The sequence below is a fragment of the Crinia signifera genome, chromosome 6, assembly GCF_055691185.1.
Source record: "Crinia signifera chromosome 6, ASM5569118v1, whole genome shotgun sequence".
NCBI classification, from domain to species: Eukaryota; Metazoa; Chordata; class Amphibia; order Anura; family Myobatrachidae; genus Crinia; species Crinia signifera.
The window spans coordinates 13,453,774-13,472,482 of NC_139222.1; the positions used below are offsets into that span (position 1 = coordinate 13,453,774).

Consider the following 18,709-nt stretch of genomic DNA (forward strand, 5'->3'; position numbering starts at 1 on the left):
CTTCTTCCAGATTAATACCTATTTTCTATACTAGTGGCCCCTACACAGAGGGCGATTTCATTGCATTTACTAAGAGATCTCATTAGATCACTTAGAAAAAGCCCCTACAGCACTCTGTGTATAAGGGCCGTGCATCGCTATCGCCGGTGATTAATATCCAGCATGCTAAATCTATAATCGCCTGTGTTCTCAATGAGAACATTGGCGCTGACACATCGCTGTGTGCTGAGCAATCTAGCACCACAGAATGCCCAGCAAGTCTCCCAGTGTGTAAGCCACATTAGTCTTTGTATAGTATGTAATATAGGGCTGGTGATACACGCAGTTAACTTGATACGTAAACCGTACACTTTCACTTGTCATTATTGTCCCAATAAAAAAATAGTTTTGAAACAGCTTAGTATATTTATTTATTAATGTGATAGGCAGGGCTATTTTTCAGCAGGCTCCAGCAGGATCTGAGGCCCTTATTCTAGTTCACTCTCTGACAAAATCCTTCTTAGATGGACAAAACCATGTGCACTGCAGGTGGGGCAGATTTAAAGTGTGCAGGGAGAATTAGATTTGGGTGGGTTATTTTGTTTCTGTGCAGGGTAAATACTGTCTGCTTTATTTTTACACTGCAATATAGATCTCACTTTGAAGTAAAACCCCACCCAAATCTAATTCTCTCTGCACAAGTAACATCTGCCCCACCTGCAGTGCACATGGTTTTGTCCATCTAAGAAGGATTTTGTCAGAAAGAGTGAACCAAAATATAGGCCTCAGTTCCTGCTGGAGCCTGTTGAAAAATAGCACTGGTGATAGGTATTATTACTATTAGCATTGGATGTTGTGTAACGCACAGACACTGGAAAACTACGACTGCAATAAGGGCCAGTGTCTCACCGACTACATTCTCATACACTATTATCAGCTGTTTTATAGCCATGCGGTAGGGGGATTAACCGATTCTGGTACTGCAGGTGTAACAGACCCCCATGGAATCTGTGTGCAAGTTGTCAGATGGAACAGTCATCCCCTTTCACAAGCTTCTACCTGCTGGGGTCTAGCCAAGTGTGGAAGGCATGACATTTACCCATAGTCCTCTAGGTGGCATGGTGGTACAGTGATTCTGCGGGACAAGCCAGTAATCGTGCAAGAGTGGTCGTTTTATTGTAATTCCTGTTGTATTGTATATAAGAGGCATTTTCAGCCAATAGAGAACACCGACATCTGTAATAAGTTGTTACTATGGGGACTTCCCTACCGCTGGGAGGATGGAGATGACCATAGGTAGCCAGCAAGCAACATACACTGGCAATTCCCTGGGCACCCCAGCAGGTGTCGGACCAGTGCCGAGGTGACGCCACTGTGGTGACAGGACGCGATGTACGGGTGCACCATGGAGACACGGGACTCTGTCCCCAGTATCTGGGAGGCTTCCATAGACGGATGCTGGCTGGTTGACTGAGAACAGCCTGATGGAGAGTTAGAGATCTCCGGGGGAGGAGCATAATGGGGCCGCACATTCGCCTCAGCATCCAAGCCACACTCACCGAGAGGAATGAATGTTGGCTCTAGAGAGAATTAGCATTTGGAATGGTGTGTGAGTGGTGGTAGTGAGATTTATAAACAGGGAGAACAAGTCTGGCCGCAGACCAAACCAAACCTTCCCACAATCATCCAGATAAGCCCAACACCACAGGTAGCTTTAAGCAAATTCAACGTTGTGATACTTTATTGGATACGCTTCAAATCCATTGGAGTACAAGTAAGGCAACACAACGGGCTGAAAAGTAGGGCACGCGCGCCACCACGACTGTAACCGCTTTCCCTGGGAGTGCAAATACTAGAGACCCATTTGATCGGTCATTAGTGCATATAGGGTTTCCGTTATCCCCAGATAGTGCAGTGTGGAGGGGGATGATAGACACCGCTGTCAGATTCCGTGTGCCGCGACCTAAAAAAAAAAAAAAAAAATGAAATTACTTGGAGAATGTACATTAGGGGAACAGGGCTGTGCCCCGATTGGTTACTTGTAGGATCTGTGACCCAAACTAGTGTACACCACAGAGCGTCTGCCCGGCGCATACATACTGTAGTTTTCCCATTTTTTTTTTAAATAGCAATCATTTACATGGCAAAATCAACCTGGTTTTGCAGTGTAATTGATTGCTGCTTTTAAAAAAAAAATTATGGAAAAACTCTCACTTTCTGAAACTCGCACCCCATTACATTTGGCCCTCTGTGTATGGGACAAAGTCTTAAACTGGGTACACACGAACCTGTCTGTAACGGGGAGCCCAGAACTTACATTCACTTGTCACAGTATGGCCCTCGTTACTGACGGAGGATTGCGTGGGCGCGGCATCATCAGCGACATAGGACTGACACACTAGACTACATTTAGATTTTCCAAATATCAAATTTTTTCACCTTTTAAAGCGAAACCGAACCACCGGAACGGGTCCATCATGACGGTTTCTTGTATTTAAGATAGACAAAGGTCCCGTCTTGTGTCCTAAAAAAAAAAAAACAGGGGTTCAGTGACTAGTTCCAGGAGTTGTTTACAGAGAATCGTTGATACACAAGGATAACAAGACGACTGCGGTCTACAAGTATAGAATGAAGGTCAAGTCTCTCGCTCTCCTCCTCTCCTCAAGGTGTTCCCGGAAGTTCTAGATCACGCTATAGGAAGGATTATACAGTACCATCGGATCATTACATAATTACTGATGAGGCTCCAAGACCTAGCTTCATTCATAGTTCTGGACCCACCATGGTTACGATGAACCAGTATCTGCAGCTAGTTGGGTTAGGGATACCACATAAAAAGAACATTGATAGGAGAAAATGGCAATGGGTGGGGTCAAAGTCTAGGTGGAGCCCAAAGCGACGACACCCTAGGGCCAGCCTAAAGAACGGTATACAGAGACTGTGGCACAGTGGGCAGCACGGAACCCATACACATTAGACACCAGACACGCCACTTACTCATTTCTCTCCACGGTACTGGCCGGATGCTTCAACCTCTTGCACAGAGCATCGATGTCCGAGCGCGGCTGCTCCTCATTGACGTTCATGGACACATCCAGCTCGGTCAGAGACTGATTAGTGTTGATGATGGAAAGGATGTCATCGCAGGAGGCATTGGTCAGGTCACAGTATCCGAATCTGTAACAGACATGACCACATTTTGCTGCTTTCTTCTAGGTAGGAGACACCACCAACCACCTCCCACCCACGACCTAAATATTGCCAGCCGTTTATGGTTTGTGCCAATCTAAGGAATCTGTACGGCCTGACATCTGTATTAAACAGTGTGACTGCGCTAGGTGATTAAATATTGTGAAATGTCATAAATATTTAAAAAAAAAAAAAAAGGCAAAACGGTGCTTGTACCCTTAATCAATGCTTTAATTAAACAAAATGTATATAATAAAAAAAAAAAAAAATAAAAAAAAAAAAAAAACAACCACACAAAAAATACATATACATGAATACAATAGACAAAGTAAAAATGAATATTTTCAAAAATATAAAAAAAAAACACAACAGTCACTGTTCGTTTTAGTCAACATACTTGGAATCTAAGCGATTTTAAGCGGGCAGATTAAAGCTTTATATTAATAAAAAAAAGAAAAATGGACATGAGCCATAGCAACCGCCTACCATTTTATAGAACACACTTGCTAACCATAAAAGCTCTTACCTCACTACCTGCAGCTTACAGCTTGGGTCTCTGAGGGCCTCGCACAGAAGTTTAACTCCGGACACGTCAAACTGGTTTCCAGACAGGTCCAGTAGGGTCAGGGAGCGGTTTTTGGTAATGACGGACCAGAGGTCACCACAGGATGAGGTGGTCAGATCGCAGCCGTACAAACTGCGGAGAGAGACCAAGCTTCCGTTCATATGAAATTCCTTGAAGGCTACCCCACCAATGGCTTTGGGGCCCAGCCATTTGGCATTGCCATCACCCACCTAACCAGAGTGACTATAGGTTTGTCCCATTGACCGTTACAGTGGGACAAACTAGTAGACTAAAAGATCTACAGACACATACAAAATTATGATGATGAACCATTAAGTAGATTCAAGTCGACTACACAGTTTAGAATAGGGTGGGTTCTACCATTAAACATGGAAGGGTATTTCAGAGCCAGTTAAAGGCTGGTCTAGAAACCTACATTGTGGATTGAGACCATACAGAAAAGCTGGTGATGTCACAGCAGCTTAACTGACTGCAGTCTCCACTTTGTTCAGTAGGAGACCACATTAGGACACTCTTCTAAAATACAGTATGAGCATCAGCAGTGTCCAATAGGATGGCAGAGCATCACAAGCCATTCTAGAAGACTAGAACAGAGAAGTAAATGATCCAATTACAGTTGAGCACTTGGCCCATTTCACCAAGATGTTTGAAGACCTGAGGAACTAGAGGTTGGCTTCAGTGTTCAGCACTATATTAGGATTGTTCTAGGCACCAGTTTTCTGTAGGAACTTATCAAGAGGTCCTCACCACACTAGGAGTACCGCACACCCCAGCTTCTGGAGGATCGCCCAGATATACCAGTCCCAGATGGTCTATGAAGCCCGTTACCACATTGCGCTCACCTCAGCTCACGCAAGGCACAGGCTGGATTCATCAGCGCCTCGTACAAGGCCTTCACCCCAGAATCCTTCAGACTATTCCACGTCAGGTCTAGTTTCGACAGGGATCGATTTGTGGTGAGGACAGCACGGAGATCATCACAGGCTGCGGAGGTCAGGTCACAGTGGGACAATCTGTGGAGAAGAGACTTCATCATTCCCAGCTGCATCCCAAGAGCTGTCGGATGGGTGACTAAATTATGGAAATCCCAACAGTCACCGTAGGCCAGGTGTCTCCTAAACCTGGCCCTCAAGGCACCCTACCGGGTCAGCTTGTGCACAGGTGGTATAATCTAACTGAGCCACCAAGTCACATGTGCTTATGCATGGACATCCAGAACACCTGGACTGCTAGGGTGACTCGAGGACCTACATATATATATGACCAAGCTAAACGCCTCAAACTTGGACTCCTTTCAACAAAAGCAGGGACTACATAAGCTGGACATCTTACATGAGCTCCTGCAGGGTACAGGCCGGATCCCGGAGTCCTTCACACAAATATTTTATACCATCGTCTTGTAGGTTATTGTACGTCAGATCCAGCGCAGTCAGGGATCGGTTTGTGAGCAGCACGGCACGGAGATCCTCACAGCAGGAGGAGGTGAAATTGCTCTCGTGTAACCTGCAGAGAGATGATGATGTCATGTGACCCGACGCGTTTTGTTTCCAGCCTTCACTAATACTCTGATGATGAATTTAAGGCCCTGAGAACTCAACGCATTATATCACATGCACAATTACCTGAGCTGCTTTAGGGCGCAGCCTGGGTGTAGGAGTCCTTTGCAGAGACTCTTTAAGCCAGAGTCCTGGAGATCGTTATCATTCATGTACAGTATGGTGAGGGAGCGGTTAGTAAGGAGAGCCGAGCCCAGATACTCACAGCAGGCTGGAGTCAGACCAGAGTAATCCATCCTGTGGGTAGAAGACAGTCCTCAATGATCACACATTTTAACCAAAACCGTGACAGGGCATGCTGGGAAGTTTAGTTCCACAGCAGCTAGCGGACCACCTGAGAAATTGGCCATACATGTAACCCTTAAAGTGCATCAGATTACCCAGCACCTACCAATCTGTATCTAGATCCGCCCTTCCGTTTGCCTACTGTGAATAGCTTCAGTCTCCGCATCAGAGGACTGTGGTGAGCGTCAGAGAGGTCAGATGTCCACTTCTCACCCCTATGAAAGTACGCAGCCTGTACAATAACCCAGATAAGTGTTCTGAACCCCATCACATGTCCTCACCCACATAGCCCGGATAGGATAATCCCACACAGATCACTTACAGGTGATCAAGGCTTGTGCAATCCAAGGTAAAGGCGTCCTCATTGGCCAAGTCAGCCACTACCCAGAGTCCTTTGCATGTCAAACATTGGTCACCAAGCCCAGGATAGCTGGCAGCGGAATAGCAGTTTGGAAGAGGTGCAGATTTGGTTTCCTACGGTTACCCCACAACATACACAGCTGATTGGACAGCTCTCGCTCGGTGACATCACATAACACCTCATCCTACAGCCCAGAGTATGCAGTCAGGTTGTCGACGGAGACCATGCTGACATACGTCTAGGATCTTGACATGGTTAGAAAATTTATACTTTAAAAACGTCAACATTAACAGGATGGCAACATAAAATGTCGACACTGCCATAAGGTCAACAACAGTGCCGGCATTCTGAACATGTCAACATTTCTTTAGAGTCGCCATGGTCAGTGTAGACCTGTATGTCGATCTAATACACTAGCCCCCCCCCCCCCCCCCCCCCCATCAGACGTCCGTACCCCTCACATCACCCAGTATCCTGTAGGTCGGTGTGCAAGTTGCTGCTCACCTTAGCTCCTGCAGGGTGCAGCCCGGATCCTTCAGCCCCTCACACAAAGCCTCGACTCCATCATCCCCCAGCTTATTCAGCGCCATATCCAGTTTGCGGAGGGAACGGTTTGCTTTAATAGCGGAGGAGAGTTCGACACAGCTGGACGGAGACAGGTCGCAATCTTCCAACCTACAGAGATAACGCGACAGGACTGGGTCACAGAACAGAACCGAGCACTGGCCAGCGCAGGTTATACGGCACGATACTCACGTCAGCTCCTGCACGGTACAGCTTGGGTGTCTCAGTCCGTCGCAGATCATTTTTAACTCGGCGTCCGGCAGTCGTTGATGGCCTAGGTGAGCTTGGTGATGGTTCGGTTGGTATAAAGAGAGGTGCCCAGATCCTTATAGAAGGAGGGTGCAAAAACACACACCTGTAGACTACAGGGAGAGACCAGGTGGAATAGGTTAAGACTTAGTCAAAAGTATCATGGTCATAAACAAAAGCAGCGTCCAACACTGTACATGAGGACCTCAGTGGTGTACTGCCATCTAGTGGTGAGAAAGTAGAACGGCAGTGTCGCCACATAAGATACGCTGCATATATACCAGAGATTTAGACTTACTCCAACTCCCGGATGTTACTGTCGGGATTACTGAGCCACGAATACCCTGCGCGCTGTTCTTCCTCAGGAAATCCGCATCTTGTAAAGCTTAAAAGACATAACAAAGACTGGTGAATACACAGAGTTAAACACAAGCTGTAGATATAGACGTGTTCCTAAAAGTTTGAATGTTCTAAGAGCTGGGAATCAGTCATTGGTATACACAGGCCTTCTAACAGACCAATCCTGTGGTCGGTTCATCCTACAGGAAGTCAGAGCTCTGCCTATCGCAGCCTGGACTGGCAGTCCCGGAGGGAACCGAACACCTGCCAATGGGGCTGCCTTGTGTGTGACATCGCATGCGATGGCTGGAGCACGCATTGTGCAGTTACATATTGAGCAATGCAAGCGATAGGCCAGTACGATGCACCTGACCGGATGGTGTATCGCTCAGTGTGTGGCCAGCTTAGGTCAGACCATCTAGCTGGTGCACAGGTGTAGACATTACTAACAGACACATTCTATAGGCCCACAGTTCTCGCCCATCTCCGTGCGGTGGAGGTCATTCATATTCACTTGCTCCCCTACACGGTCGCACAGGGGTGTGATGTTTCGCGACTGCACATGCTTGGTGCGAGCGGCCGCGGTGAATTGATTAGTCGCTGGTCGCTCGCACACAGCAGTGCGGGGGGGGGGGGGGGGGCGGGGGGTGGGAGGCCATGAAAACACTGGGCGTTCCCATGGTAATGTGGCCCGGACGCTGATGCAGGGGGTGGGCAGCTGACATCAGCAACCATCACATTATTTTGCCCTGCACACAAAACTGCGAATGGCGGTTTATGCAAAACATCCATTCTAATGCGTGTGGGGGAACTCTGTGTATGAGGTGTGGGGGGGGGGGGGGGGGCGTTTGATTGACTTAACCTGGATTACCTCCTGTGCGTTTTATAACTCACTGATAGATAATTGCATTCAGCATTGTCCAGGCAATTCATGTAAACGAAGCACACAACACACTGCAGACGAACGTTTCGCTACACCGAGGAGCTTTCAGTAGCCATCTAACTCCACAATGAATGCACCCATATTCTAGATACAGCAAAAAACCCACCCACAAGAAGATTTCAAAAAGCCCAAGCAACACCCACATCACCACCACCCCTCTGTTATGCCAATATATATTTTATAGCCTTATTAGGTTAGCACAAACACTAATACCAGTCATAAGTTGTATTACAAAGTAAGATGGGAGTAGACACTTACGACAGTTTTGAAGATCGGTGAAACAATGGAGACAGCACGTCCAGGTCAGCGGGACACAGCAAATAGTCCTCTATAGCGAGAGACCGAGGAACCTCCATATTTGCCAGGCTATAGAATAACTCTCTTGTGCATACGTTTTCCATAGCACCAGAATATAAGCCAGGAATAAACTCCAAGTCCACATGGCGAAACGCTCGTCCTCTGAAGCCCTCATCCTGCATCTCATAGACACAGTAAAGGGCATCACTGCAGACCCTAGAACCACTTCCCCCAGAGATCCACTTCTCCAAAGCAGGCTTGGCCTTCAGCGTAACACCACATCCAATACAGTTGGCAAACTCTGGCAGTTGCTTCTCATTGAGCAGACCACAGAGGAACCTCACGGTCAGTGTTAGGTGTGGGTGATATGAAGACTGATCAGATAGAGATGAGCCTTTACAGACCTCGGGGAGCAAGGAGTCTTCCCCAGTCTTGGTCTCCCCACCAAGCACATAATGTAGAGCAGCAAAGAACTCCTGTAGACTCAGGTGACCGAAGCTGTAGAAGGAGATCTTCTCCGTATCCTGGTGGAACACATTCTGGTTCAGAAACACAGATTCCACTTCTGACAGAGCAAGTCCATGTCTCACAAGGTCAGCATCCTCAAAAAGGGAGTTCTGACTCAGGACTCCCTCATTGGCCAGAGCACAAAGCTTCCTAATACAAGTGTTGATATTCTGTTTACCACCATCATGCCTTATGACATTCTTCAGGTACAGAAGATAAATAGAGGTGGCCGTTTTACAGTGAGCCAGAGAATCTGTTCTCCCTCCCAGTTTCAGCACAGTGCACACCATCTGGGACAAGAGAGGAATGGAACATAGTGCACCCAGAGCTTCATTTACTCTTATTACGCCACGAACCTGGTCAGCTACTTCCGGTTTGGTGAGGAAGTTGGCAACACATTCCTGAAGCTCTCCGCCGGTAAGTCCTAGAATCTCCACTGAACACAGCGACTGGACATTATCCTTCAGCTTCTCCAAGCAAAGCCTTCTGGTGGTTATCAGAAGCGACAGGTCACTCAACACTTGCTTTTGGAATAGAGCCCTCAGGAGGACCTCTTTGTGGGTCTCCTGGAAGGGATCTTCGTACTCTTCATAGTTATCCTCTAGGGACCATTTCAACTCCTCAAAGCCATCGATTATCAGTAATATTTTTCCTGGATCCCTAAAAATAGATCTGACCACAGAGTCTGAACACTGCGCATAGCAGGCTTTAGCCAAGAGCCCAGTGAGGTTTATAGTACCAGTGATACGGTTGATATCTCTGCAGCGCATATAAAATACAAAATCAAATCTGTCCTTGTACAGACTTTCAGAGGCCCAGTCCAAGGTCATCCTCTGGGAGGTCACAGTCTTCCCAATCCCAGCAATCCCTTGCAGTACCACTGTTTTGGGGACATAACCGCTGTGATCCGGTACATACAGAGCCTGGACAGTGGATGGGGAATATCTGCCTGGGGACTTGCTGACCTCCGCCGGCTGAAGAAGTGTGCCCGAGTAGGGTAATGTATCCTCCTCCCCCCGATTAACCTGTAGGACGCGTAGTCTGGGGTACCGCTTCTCTAGGCCTGCAGCCTTGGCCGATAGGAAGTGCCTCTCTTCAATGTGCCGGTAGGCCTCTTTCAGAGACGTCACGTACTGTAGTTTCCAGTCTGTAGATAAGAGGAGAACGTCAACCAACACAAGACACATAAATACTCTTGACTTTTAATTAGCAAAATTCATACATATAAATATGTATGAAGACCGGTGACTGAATCTCGACAGCAGCCATTTTGATACGGGCGGGATAGAATTACGCTGGGGAAGGGGGGGGGGGGGTCCTGGTTTGGCTGCAAGAAGGTTAGGGTAAGGCTCTAATGGGGAGGGTTAGGATGTGGGGGCGGTAGGGGATTTAGACTGATGGAAGGGAGGGTTAAAGAGGGGGCGGGTTCAGGTTCCCGCCATCGGTATTCCGAGCACCCGTATGTGTTTCTTATCAAGCAATACAAAAATAAATGTGGGGAAGTTGCCGATGTGAACCATCTTCTACATTTTATACAACGCACTTGGTAAATGGCAACATCCCTATTTTCGTGGCTTGATAAATTCCTCCACATTGTCTCAGTTACCAAAAAAATACATACACGAGCGCAATGGATCCTAGGCAGCAATGCTGACCACTACGCTGCCAAATACACAGCAAGTGTGAACGGAAGGGACGGAGAAGTGAACATCCCTAATATGAGGAATGGATCATCCGGCCAACACGGACAGGTGAAAGTCTTTGTTTGGGCCATCTGAAACCACTGGTGCCAATAATAACCCACACCCAGGAGGCGGCATTCAGAAGAACCAATCCGGAGCAGAGTTACCTTGTACAGATGGAGCCGCCATTATGCCGAGGACCACACTTGACCTAAACTGGAAGGAAGGGACAGATTAGATGCATGTGACCCATTCCATACATAATACATCACTACCGGGAGTACATCAGAACGTGACAGAACCCAGCAGCCAGGAGGACAAGGTGTCACCCATCCCATACATAATACATCACTACCGGGAGTACATCAGACTGACAGATCCCAGCAGCCTGGAGGACAAGGTGTCACCCATCCCATACACAATACATCACTACCGGGAGTACATCAGAAGGTGACAGATCCCAGCAGCCAGGAGGACAAGGTGTCACCCATCCCATACATAATACATCACTACCGGGAGTACATCAGAACGTGACAGATCCCAGCAGCCAGGAGGACAAGGCGTCACCCATCCCATACATAATACATCACTACCGGGAGTACATCAGAACGTGACAGATCCCAGCAGCCAGGAGGACAAGACGTCACCCATCCCATACATAATACATCACTACCGGGAGTACATCAGAACGTGACAGATCCCAGCAGCCAGGAGGACAAGGTGTCACCCATCCCATACATAATACATCACTACCGGGAGTACATCAGAACGTGACAGATCCCAGCAGCCAGGAGGACAAGGCGTCACCCATCCCATACATAATACATCACTACCGGGAGTACATCAGAACGTGACAGATCCCAGCAGCCAGGAGGACAAGGTGTCACCCATCCCATACATAATACATCACTACCGGGAGTACATCAGAACGTGACAGATCCCAGCAGCCAGGAGGACAAGGTGCCACGGATGTCACTGCAACCCCCCGCGCCCCCCCCCATCCCACGATTCGCGGCACCCACACACCCCCCCCCGCAATTCACGGCATCCACCCACGACCCCTCCTCCCGTGACCCCACCCCCCCTCACCTCCTCTCCCCCCCCCCGCGTGATTCACGGCAACCCCAGGATTAAATGGCACATGCAAAACACTGGCACGGCTATGGTCGACAATGAAAAAGGTTGACATGAGTTTTTGAAGATTTATTTTTCTTTTTTTGAATGTTTTCATATTCATTCTCATGTGTCGACATGGACACCGATGAAGTGCCACACTTATGTCAACATTTACATGTTCTGTGTTGATTTTTTCTTGTAGCAATTTTTTTCCAGTGACAACCATGAACTATGTGCACGTCAACCTACACATCATCAACCAATTCTTTGTATAATATATAACACCTGTTCTGTTTTACTGTAGGTGTTTTAAGTCAGACCTTTTACTGCTACTATTACTGTTTATGTAAATGCATTCTGAATGACAGCAACATCCTACCATCCTTCTACAAGAATATATAACCAACTAGGTGATTCATCGCGCCCCGTGCCTGCCCCCCCCCCCTCCCGCAATTCACGCCCCCTCCCACGCTTTGCGGACCCCCGCCCTCTCCCGCGATTCGCCGACACCTGCGCCCCCTCCCTCCCTTGATTCACGGCACCCCCAAGCCCCTCTTTAGTCCCCCGTATACTCACACACCCCTATCACTACCCAGCTTCCTGCTCTCCTGAACCGTAACTTCCACCACTGGGGAGTCGCTGACGCTGTTTTGCCCACATGCCCCTATCATGCCTCATAGCCCAGCCTCCTGCTCTCATGCACCCGAACTCCCACCCAGTAGGAGGAGACACTGATTAAGGGCCACCATCCTGTACTGCCACGCTGGACCCTCACCCATTGGCAGAAGCTGCACAGTATCTCCCACCCTCCTCTTTAGTCCCCCTTATGCCCACACACCCCTATCACTACCCAGCCTCCTGTTTTCCTGTGTCGTGACCTCCGCCAGTGGGGAGCCGCTGACTCAGAAACACCCTACTATACTATTGCACACACACACCTAAACAACATGCACACACAGCCCCCCCCCCACACCCACAAATGTCACTGTACCATCCACACTATCAATGTACATCTTACTCTGTAACCGCTTTTTAATTAAACAAAACAATACACCCCCCTTCCAAATCATATGCTCTCTATTTAACACATTTCACCTATAACTCAAGTTGCAATACAGGCATCTTTCATACAATTCTAACCATCTTTCTCATATACAAATGTTCACAAAGTAAGGGGGCGCAGCACCTTACGACGGTGTGAAGAGCGCCCGTAGGGCGCGATGAATCACTTAGTACACAATACATCACTACCAGGAGTACATCAGAACCTGACAGATCCCAGCAGCCAGGAGGACACGGCGTCACCCATCCCATACATCACTACCGGGAGTACATCAGAAGGTGACAGATCCCAGCAGCCAGGAGGACACAGTGTCACCCATCCCATACATCACTACCGGGAGTACATCAGAATGTGACAGATCCCAGCAGCCAGGAGGACAAGGTGTCAAAGACTTGGGGTGATTTCGGTACTTATGTAATATCTGGACTCCCGTTTTTCTTATGAGAACGCGTCCCCTCGCGGGGCTCACCACGCTTCGGGCACGGTGGCTCGCTGCGCTATATAAAATCAACTCCATGCGTAGTTGGATAGTAGGGGTATGAAAAAATGGGGTGCATTTAACATGGGAGTCCAGATAATACATAAGTACCGTGATTTCTTACTAGATCGGTTTGGGTCAATGCATGAGGCAGCTGTGGCCTAATACACCCAAGGAGCAGACAGTTCTGTACAAGAGGAACAGGCCAGCGTTGTACAAAGCACAACAGGTGGAGGTGTTTGTGTACCTTCGTACTGCACCGGGTCACAGTAAAGAGGATTTTTACCCCCGAGCTGCATAATCCGAGCATCTGAGAACTGGCCACCTCCAGAGCAGCGTCACCCTCTGTAGCTGGGACTCACACCCATGGCCAGGCAGGGATTAGGAGCCCTCGCAAATACTGTAGTCACAAAGCTTATTCACATAGAAGTGACTGCTGTAGACAATGTATATGTGTTAGTGTATGATGCAACAATGATTTATTACAGGTTTGATATGCCAGAGACCAGAATTACACCCCACCCAACAACAGCCTCCTCCTCCCCCCCGGATGAGTCAGTGTATCCCGACTCGAGTCTCCACACAGCAGCCTCTCTGCCCTCATGTGATGCTTACTCACCAAGGTACATGCCCACTTCACACTAACAGACTGGCACGGCAAGCCTCGCCTGAGGAGCTTAAAATCCAGAGAGAGATATAGAGAGACCATCACTTACAGCCCCAAGCACACCACTCAATCTCAGGGGGGGGGGGGATTGAGCAGTCAGGTAGTTTAAACCACAGATTAGGCAGTCTTCCAAGTACCTAGAACGTATAGTTCTCTCATTTGTGACCAACCTCCAGCCTTGGTCCATGTGTTACAACATTACCACACCCTCTTATTTCCTTCTCTGCTTCCCATTGCCATATAACAGCATGCAGCCAGCACACAGCCCTGGCAGTATGACACTGTGTAATAACAGCCATGGTACACGCTTCCCATTGCCATATAACAGCATGTAGCCAGCACACAGCCCTGGCAGTATGACACTGTGTACTAACACCATGGTACACGCTTCCCATTGCCATATAACAGCATGCAGCCAGCACACAGCCCCTGCAGTATGTCACTGTGTACTAACACCATGGTACACGCTTCCCATTGCCATATAACAGCATGCAGCCAGCACACAGCCCCGGCAGTATGACACTGTGTACTAACACCATGGTACACGCTTCCCATTGCCATATAACAGCATGCAGCCAGCACACAGCCTGCCCTGGCAGCATGTAGAACATATAATAAGACAGATCACATGTATCCCACCAGACCAAGCAGCCTATGTTTACCCCCATACATACATACATACATACATACATACATACATACATACATACATACATACATACATACATACATACAGCCGTCCGCTCCGTTCTCACCTGTCACCGGGTAGCTGCTGATCTCTGACTGCCGAGTCCCGCCCCCAGCACTGAAACTTAACAACCCGGCCTCTCCCCGCCCTCCTATATCCTCCTGCCGCCAGGGGGCGCTTACTCGCCTCCCTGTGTACAGAGAGTAAGCTTTGCAAGTATCAGTGTCCGCTGTGCGGCGGCCATGTTTCCGGAGACCAGTGAGAGAGAGTGTGCTCAGTGCTGCTATACGGCGGCACGGCCCGGGGTCATGCACTGCAGGCTGCAGCTGCTGTGTGATTGGCTGGCACTCACATACACTTGCACAGCCATGATGAGGGTGAGGGGCACTGGGACTGCTGGGGGCATGTAGCCAGATTTGTGTTGTGGAGCATGTGGGGGCAAGTTGCCCCCACATGCTCCACAACACAAATCTGGCAAGGATATGAACTGGTTGTCACCATAACCCACCCAGTCCCTTTGGTCATCTCAATTTGCGGCGGGGGTGCGCAAAGTGCAGCCATTTTCCCAGTGACAAATGCATGAGCATTGGATAATCCCCCTCTCTCCCCTTGCCCAATCGGAGTCCTTCATATTTGGTTTTCAACCCCAGTCCTCAAGTACCACGGGTAGGTCATGTGTTTATGGATTACTTCTGGGTCAGTAATTAACCCTGAGCACCTGACTGCCGGAGTTGAAAACGGCTCTTCTAATATGATTCCCCTACCCCTCATTATGGTGGGAAGGAGAGGCAGAAGAGCATGGCCGCACCATGCCAATAAGTCACAAGATGGCCGCCTCAGAATAAGGCACAAGATGGCCGCCTCAGCTGTGTGTAATCAACCGGACCCATTTATCGTCTCAGTTAATCTCCCCTATAAACCCTGTTTCACCTGATATCTTTCACAATCAACTACGGGTTGACTTCACTAGGCCCCGCTATAGAGGTTTAGCCAGACTGTGATTCAAAATGGAGTCACGCAACTTTGATAACACAGGAGAATGGAGTCTCAGAAATAAATGAGGCAAAGAAAGGTAAACAATCATTTGGAAAGGTTTGCAAATACGTGAGGTAATGATCAATAGAAAGTTAACTGCAATCACTAACTTATTCATACTAGAATCTGGACAACTGCATGACTTGTGAGGAGCAGGGATTGGGTAAATGGGGTTATTCAGTCACGCACGTAGAGAGCTGAATTCAGTCCCCCGGCCGATGGGGGGGGGGGGTCTGTGCATACGTGAATATGTGCAACCCCCCTGAGCGAACGGCTCTGCTTTTGCGCATGCACCAGACCATGTATCTGCACACAGTTGGAGAACTCTACCCAAGGTCATTGGTCCATTTCCCACCATGGTCCTATCAGTGTGGAGTTTGTATATGCTCCTCATGCTTGCGTGGGTTTCCCACACTCCAAAAATATACTGGCAGGTTTCATTACTCCTGGCACAAATGAACCCTAGTGTGTATAGATGTGCGTGTACACGTGGAAGAGAATATAGAGTGTGAGCTCCACTGGTGCAGGGATTGATGTGAAGGATATTGTCCGTGAAGTGCGGTGGAATATGTATGTGCTATGTAAATAATTGCTATCAATTATAATAATGAAAGGTTTCATCTAACTGTGCTATTTCAAAATGGGATTTGTGAGAGGTAATTCACAGATAGTCCACAAGGGGGCAGTGTTACAGCAATGTTATTACTATATTTACAGTGAGGCTGCAACAGTGAGTACAGGCACGGCATATTGTGTATTTTTGGCTGAAACCTGACATTAGAGGAAGGAGTGGGGCCCTTAGGCAGTGGGGGCCAACTGGGTTTCAGGGAGATTGTCGCAGCTATCAAGAGAGTGTGCCATGCTCTGCCCAAAGTGTGTCTATTGTCACTGTGATATTGAAAGCCCTTCCCCCAGCGTACAATTGCGCATCTGCATGTGCAAGGGCTGATACACCCACCCGCAACAGTATTTCGCGTATAGACTTAAAATGTTCCCTATGAAAATAACAATTCTATAGAAATAAACTGGAAACGAATTAAACGTCAGTATTTAATATGAGTAAAATTATAGGGGTGTTTATAGCCCCATACCGTGACTCCTGCGGAGGTCAGTACCGGCGCCCCGCCTCCTTTTGTCCCCGCTGTGCTATCTGCAGTGCAGCCAGCTAGCAGTGAAGACTCCGCCCCCCTCCCACAGACCATGGCTCCCTTTGAAAACTGTAGCGGTCCCGTGCATCTGCCCCCGGTCCAGAGCACCTTTAAGCAGTCTGTGCCAGACGGTCGGAAGCAAAAGGCATCTGTCCCTACCAGAGAAGTGGGGCCAGTGTGATTGGCCAGCTTCTGTCATTGCCGCTAATCCAGCCTCAGAAACATGCTGGTATGAGGGCTGCGCAGGGCTGGACTGTCTCTTCCTCCCATTCTCTCCTATGTCGATGCGAGTGCAACACTGGGCCTGGAGATGAGACCTCATAATCTCCTAATTAAGGCGCTCCGCAGTAAGAAACAGCCTAAAACCATCCATCCAGTAGGAGAAGGGCAGGATGGTACTTGTATCAGGCCGTTGCCATAGACCTGCCTACTTGTTTTTTATTCATGGTTATAATTATAGACGCCACTGCCATCACTGCAATGCATTACATTATAATAGTGGTGCACCCAACTTTTCTGCCAGAATGCACCGCTGCTGATATACTATACATTACACTGGCAATGCTGCAGTTGTGTACCCCATGCACTCCACCCTCTCCCTGTCTGCTGCAGTGTTTGCAGGGACATGATTCCTGGGGAGGTGGAATGATGAATGGAGTCATGAGGGAGAGGGCCTCTAAATTGGCATCATGTGTTTAATGTACCATGGCATAATGTGTATAAAGGGTTCTACTGTGACGTAATATGTATAAGGGGCTTTACTGTAACCGTTATGTGTATAACCAGCACTACTGCGGGAGTTGTGTGTACAAGTGGCACTATTTGGCGGTCTTATTTGTATAAGTGGCACTACTGTGGGCGTTATTTGTATAACCGGCACTACTACAGGCGTTTTGTGTCTAAGTGGCACTATTGGGAGCGTCTCATGGGTATAACCGGCACTACTGCGGGCGTTATGTATATAAGTGGCACTACTGATGGGCTCTTTTGTGTATAACCATCACAACTACCAGCGTCATATTTATATATATTATATATATATTGTAAGCGCCACTATTGGGGGCCTTGTGTATAAGCTGCACTACTGCTGGCATTGTGTGTGCAAGCCCCACTATTACTGTTGGGGGCATTGTGTGTGCAAACCGCACTACTGAGCCGAGCTTTCGGGTCCTCCCTCCGGGTCCAGGAAAAAAATATTGTGCATAGGTGCGGCCTTCTGCTGCAGATGCCCAGTGTACCAGCTTCTTCTACCACATTTACTGTATGTGTGGATAGGAGCCCTAAAGCCCCGAGTTCAGCCATTGTCACCGAGGACATGGTCGTATGGGGCAACCGGGTGTATGGGGCAACTGTTGCTGGGAGCGCGCTCCCGCGACCAGCCTTGGGGAGGTCGCTGGTCAGAGGAGAATGCTCATGTGATGTGACCAGTAGCTTATCCCGGCAGAGAGTCTCGTTTTTATCAGCAAGTCTCTAGTCATCTCTAGTTGCTGATGAAAATGGGACACTGAGCAATATATTGCTCAGCGATCATATTGCTCCGTGTGTGCTGGGCTTTAAACATCGCAATGGACCAGAGAGCAGCTGCCAGGAGGAAGAGACAGTGTCTATGTGTATTTATTTATTATATGTTTAACCTTTTCCTGACCACTTATCCTATTTAAATGTGTGAAACAGCCTATACTATAGACCAGGCATGCCCAAAGTCAGGCCCGGGGGCCAATTGCGGCCCGTGCTGTCATTTCAAGTGGCCCTCCAGCTGGAAGCGGGCAGAGCATCAGATGTGGGAAGCACAGCACAGGACACTAAAGGTGGGGCCCCGGCGAGCGTGCCTTTACCTTGCTGTCTGCTGCAGTGAGGAGGTCCCGGCCACCACAGTCAGATGGGTTTGGTGTCCTCCCCTGCTGCTACAATCATATATCACCCTACTACACAATCACAGTGACAGCAGTGTGTGGGGAGGGGGGCAGCAAGGGGGAA

General features: G+C 48.5%; 1 protein-coding gene across 1 annotated transcript; it reads right to left on the reverse strand.

The window, feature by feature from the left end:
* Positions 1-1,702: 1,702 nt before the first annotated feature.
* Positions 1,703-13,918, reverse strand: LOC146009522 (NACHT, LRR and PYD domains-containing protein 12-like). Its single transcript, XM_083149964.1, has 14 exons — positions 13,814-13,918; positions 10,705-10,753; positions 8,310-10,002; positions 7,068-7,154; positions 6,798-6,882; positions 6,713-6,720; positions 6,461-6,631; positions 5,377-5,547; positions 5,087-5,257; positions 4,597-4,767; positions 3,695-3,865; positions 2,977-3,156; positions 2,419-2,503; positions 1,703-1,942 (listed from the first exon to the last, which is right to left on the reverse strand). The coding sequence occupies exons 1-13, from the start codon at positions 13,901-13,903 to the stop codon at positions 2,455-2,457; spliced, it is 3,096 nt and encodes a 1,031-aa protein (XP_083006090.1). The 5' UTR covers positions 13,904-13,918; the 3' UTR covers positions 1,703-1,942; positions 2,419-2,454.
* Between the last annotated feature and the right edge of the window lie 4,791 nt (positions 13,919-18,709).

Bases quoted from the DNA above. Each gene is read 5' to 3' on its own strand.
- LOC146009522 (XM_083149964.1), bottom strand. From the start codon at position 13,903: ATGGTCTCTCTATATCTCTCTCTGGATTTTAAGCTCCTCAGGCGAGGC. The intron at 3,157-3,694 runs GTAAGAGCTTTT...TGTCTGTTACAG, and splicing joins TGTAAGCTGCAGGTAGTGAG to ATTCGGATACTGTGACCTGA. The intron at 2,504-2,976 runs GTAAGTGGCGTG...TTTTTTTTTTAG, and splicing joins AGTACCGTGGAGAGAAATGA to GACACAAGACGGGACCTTTG.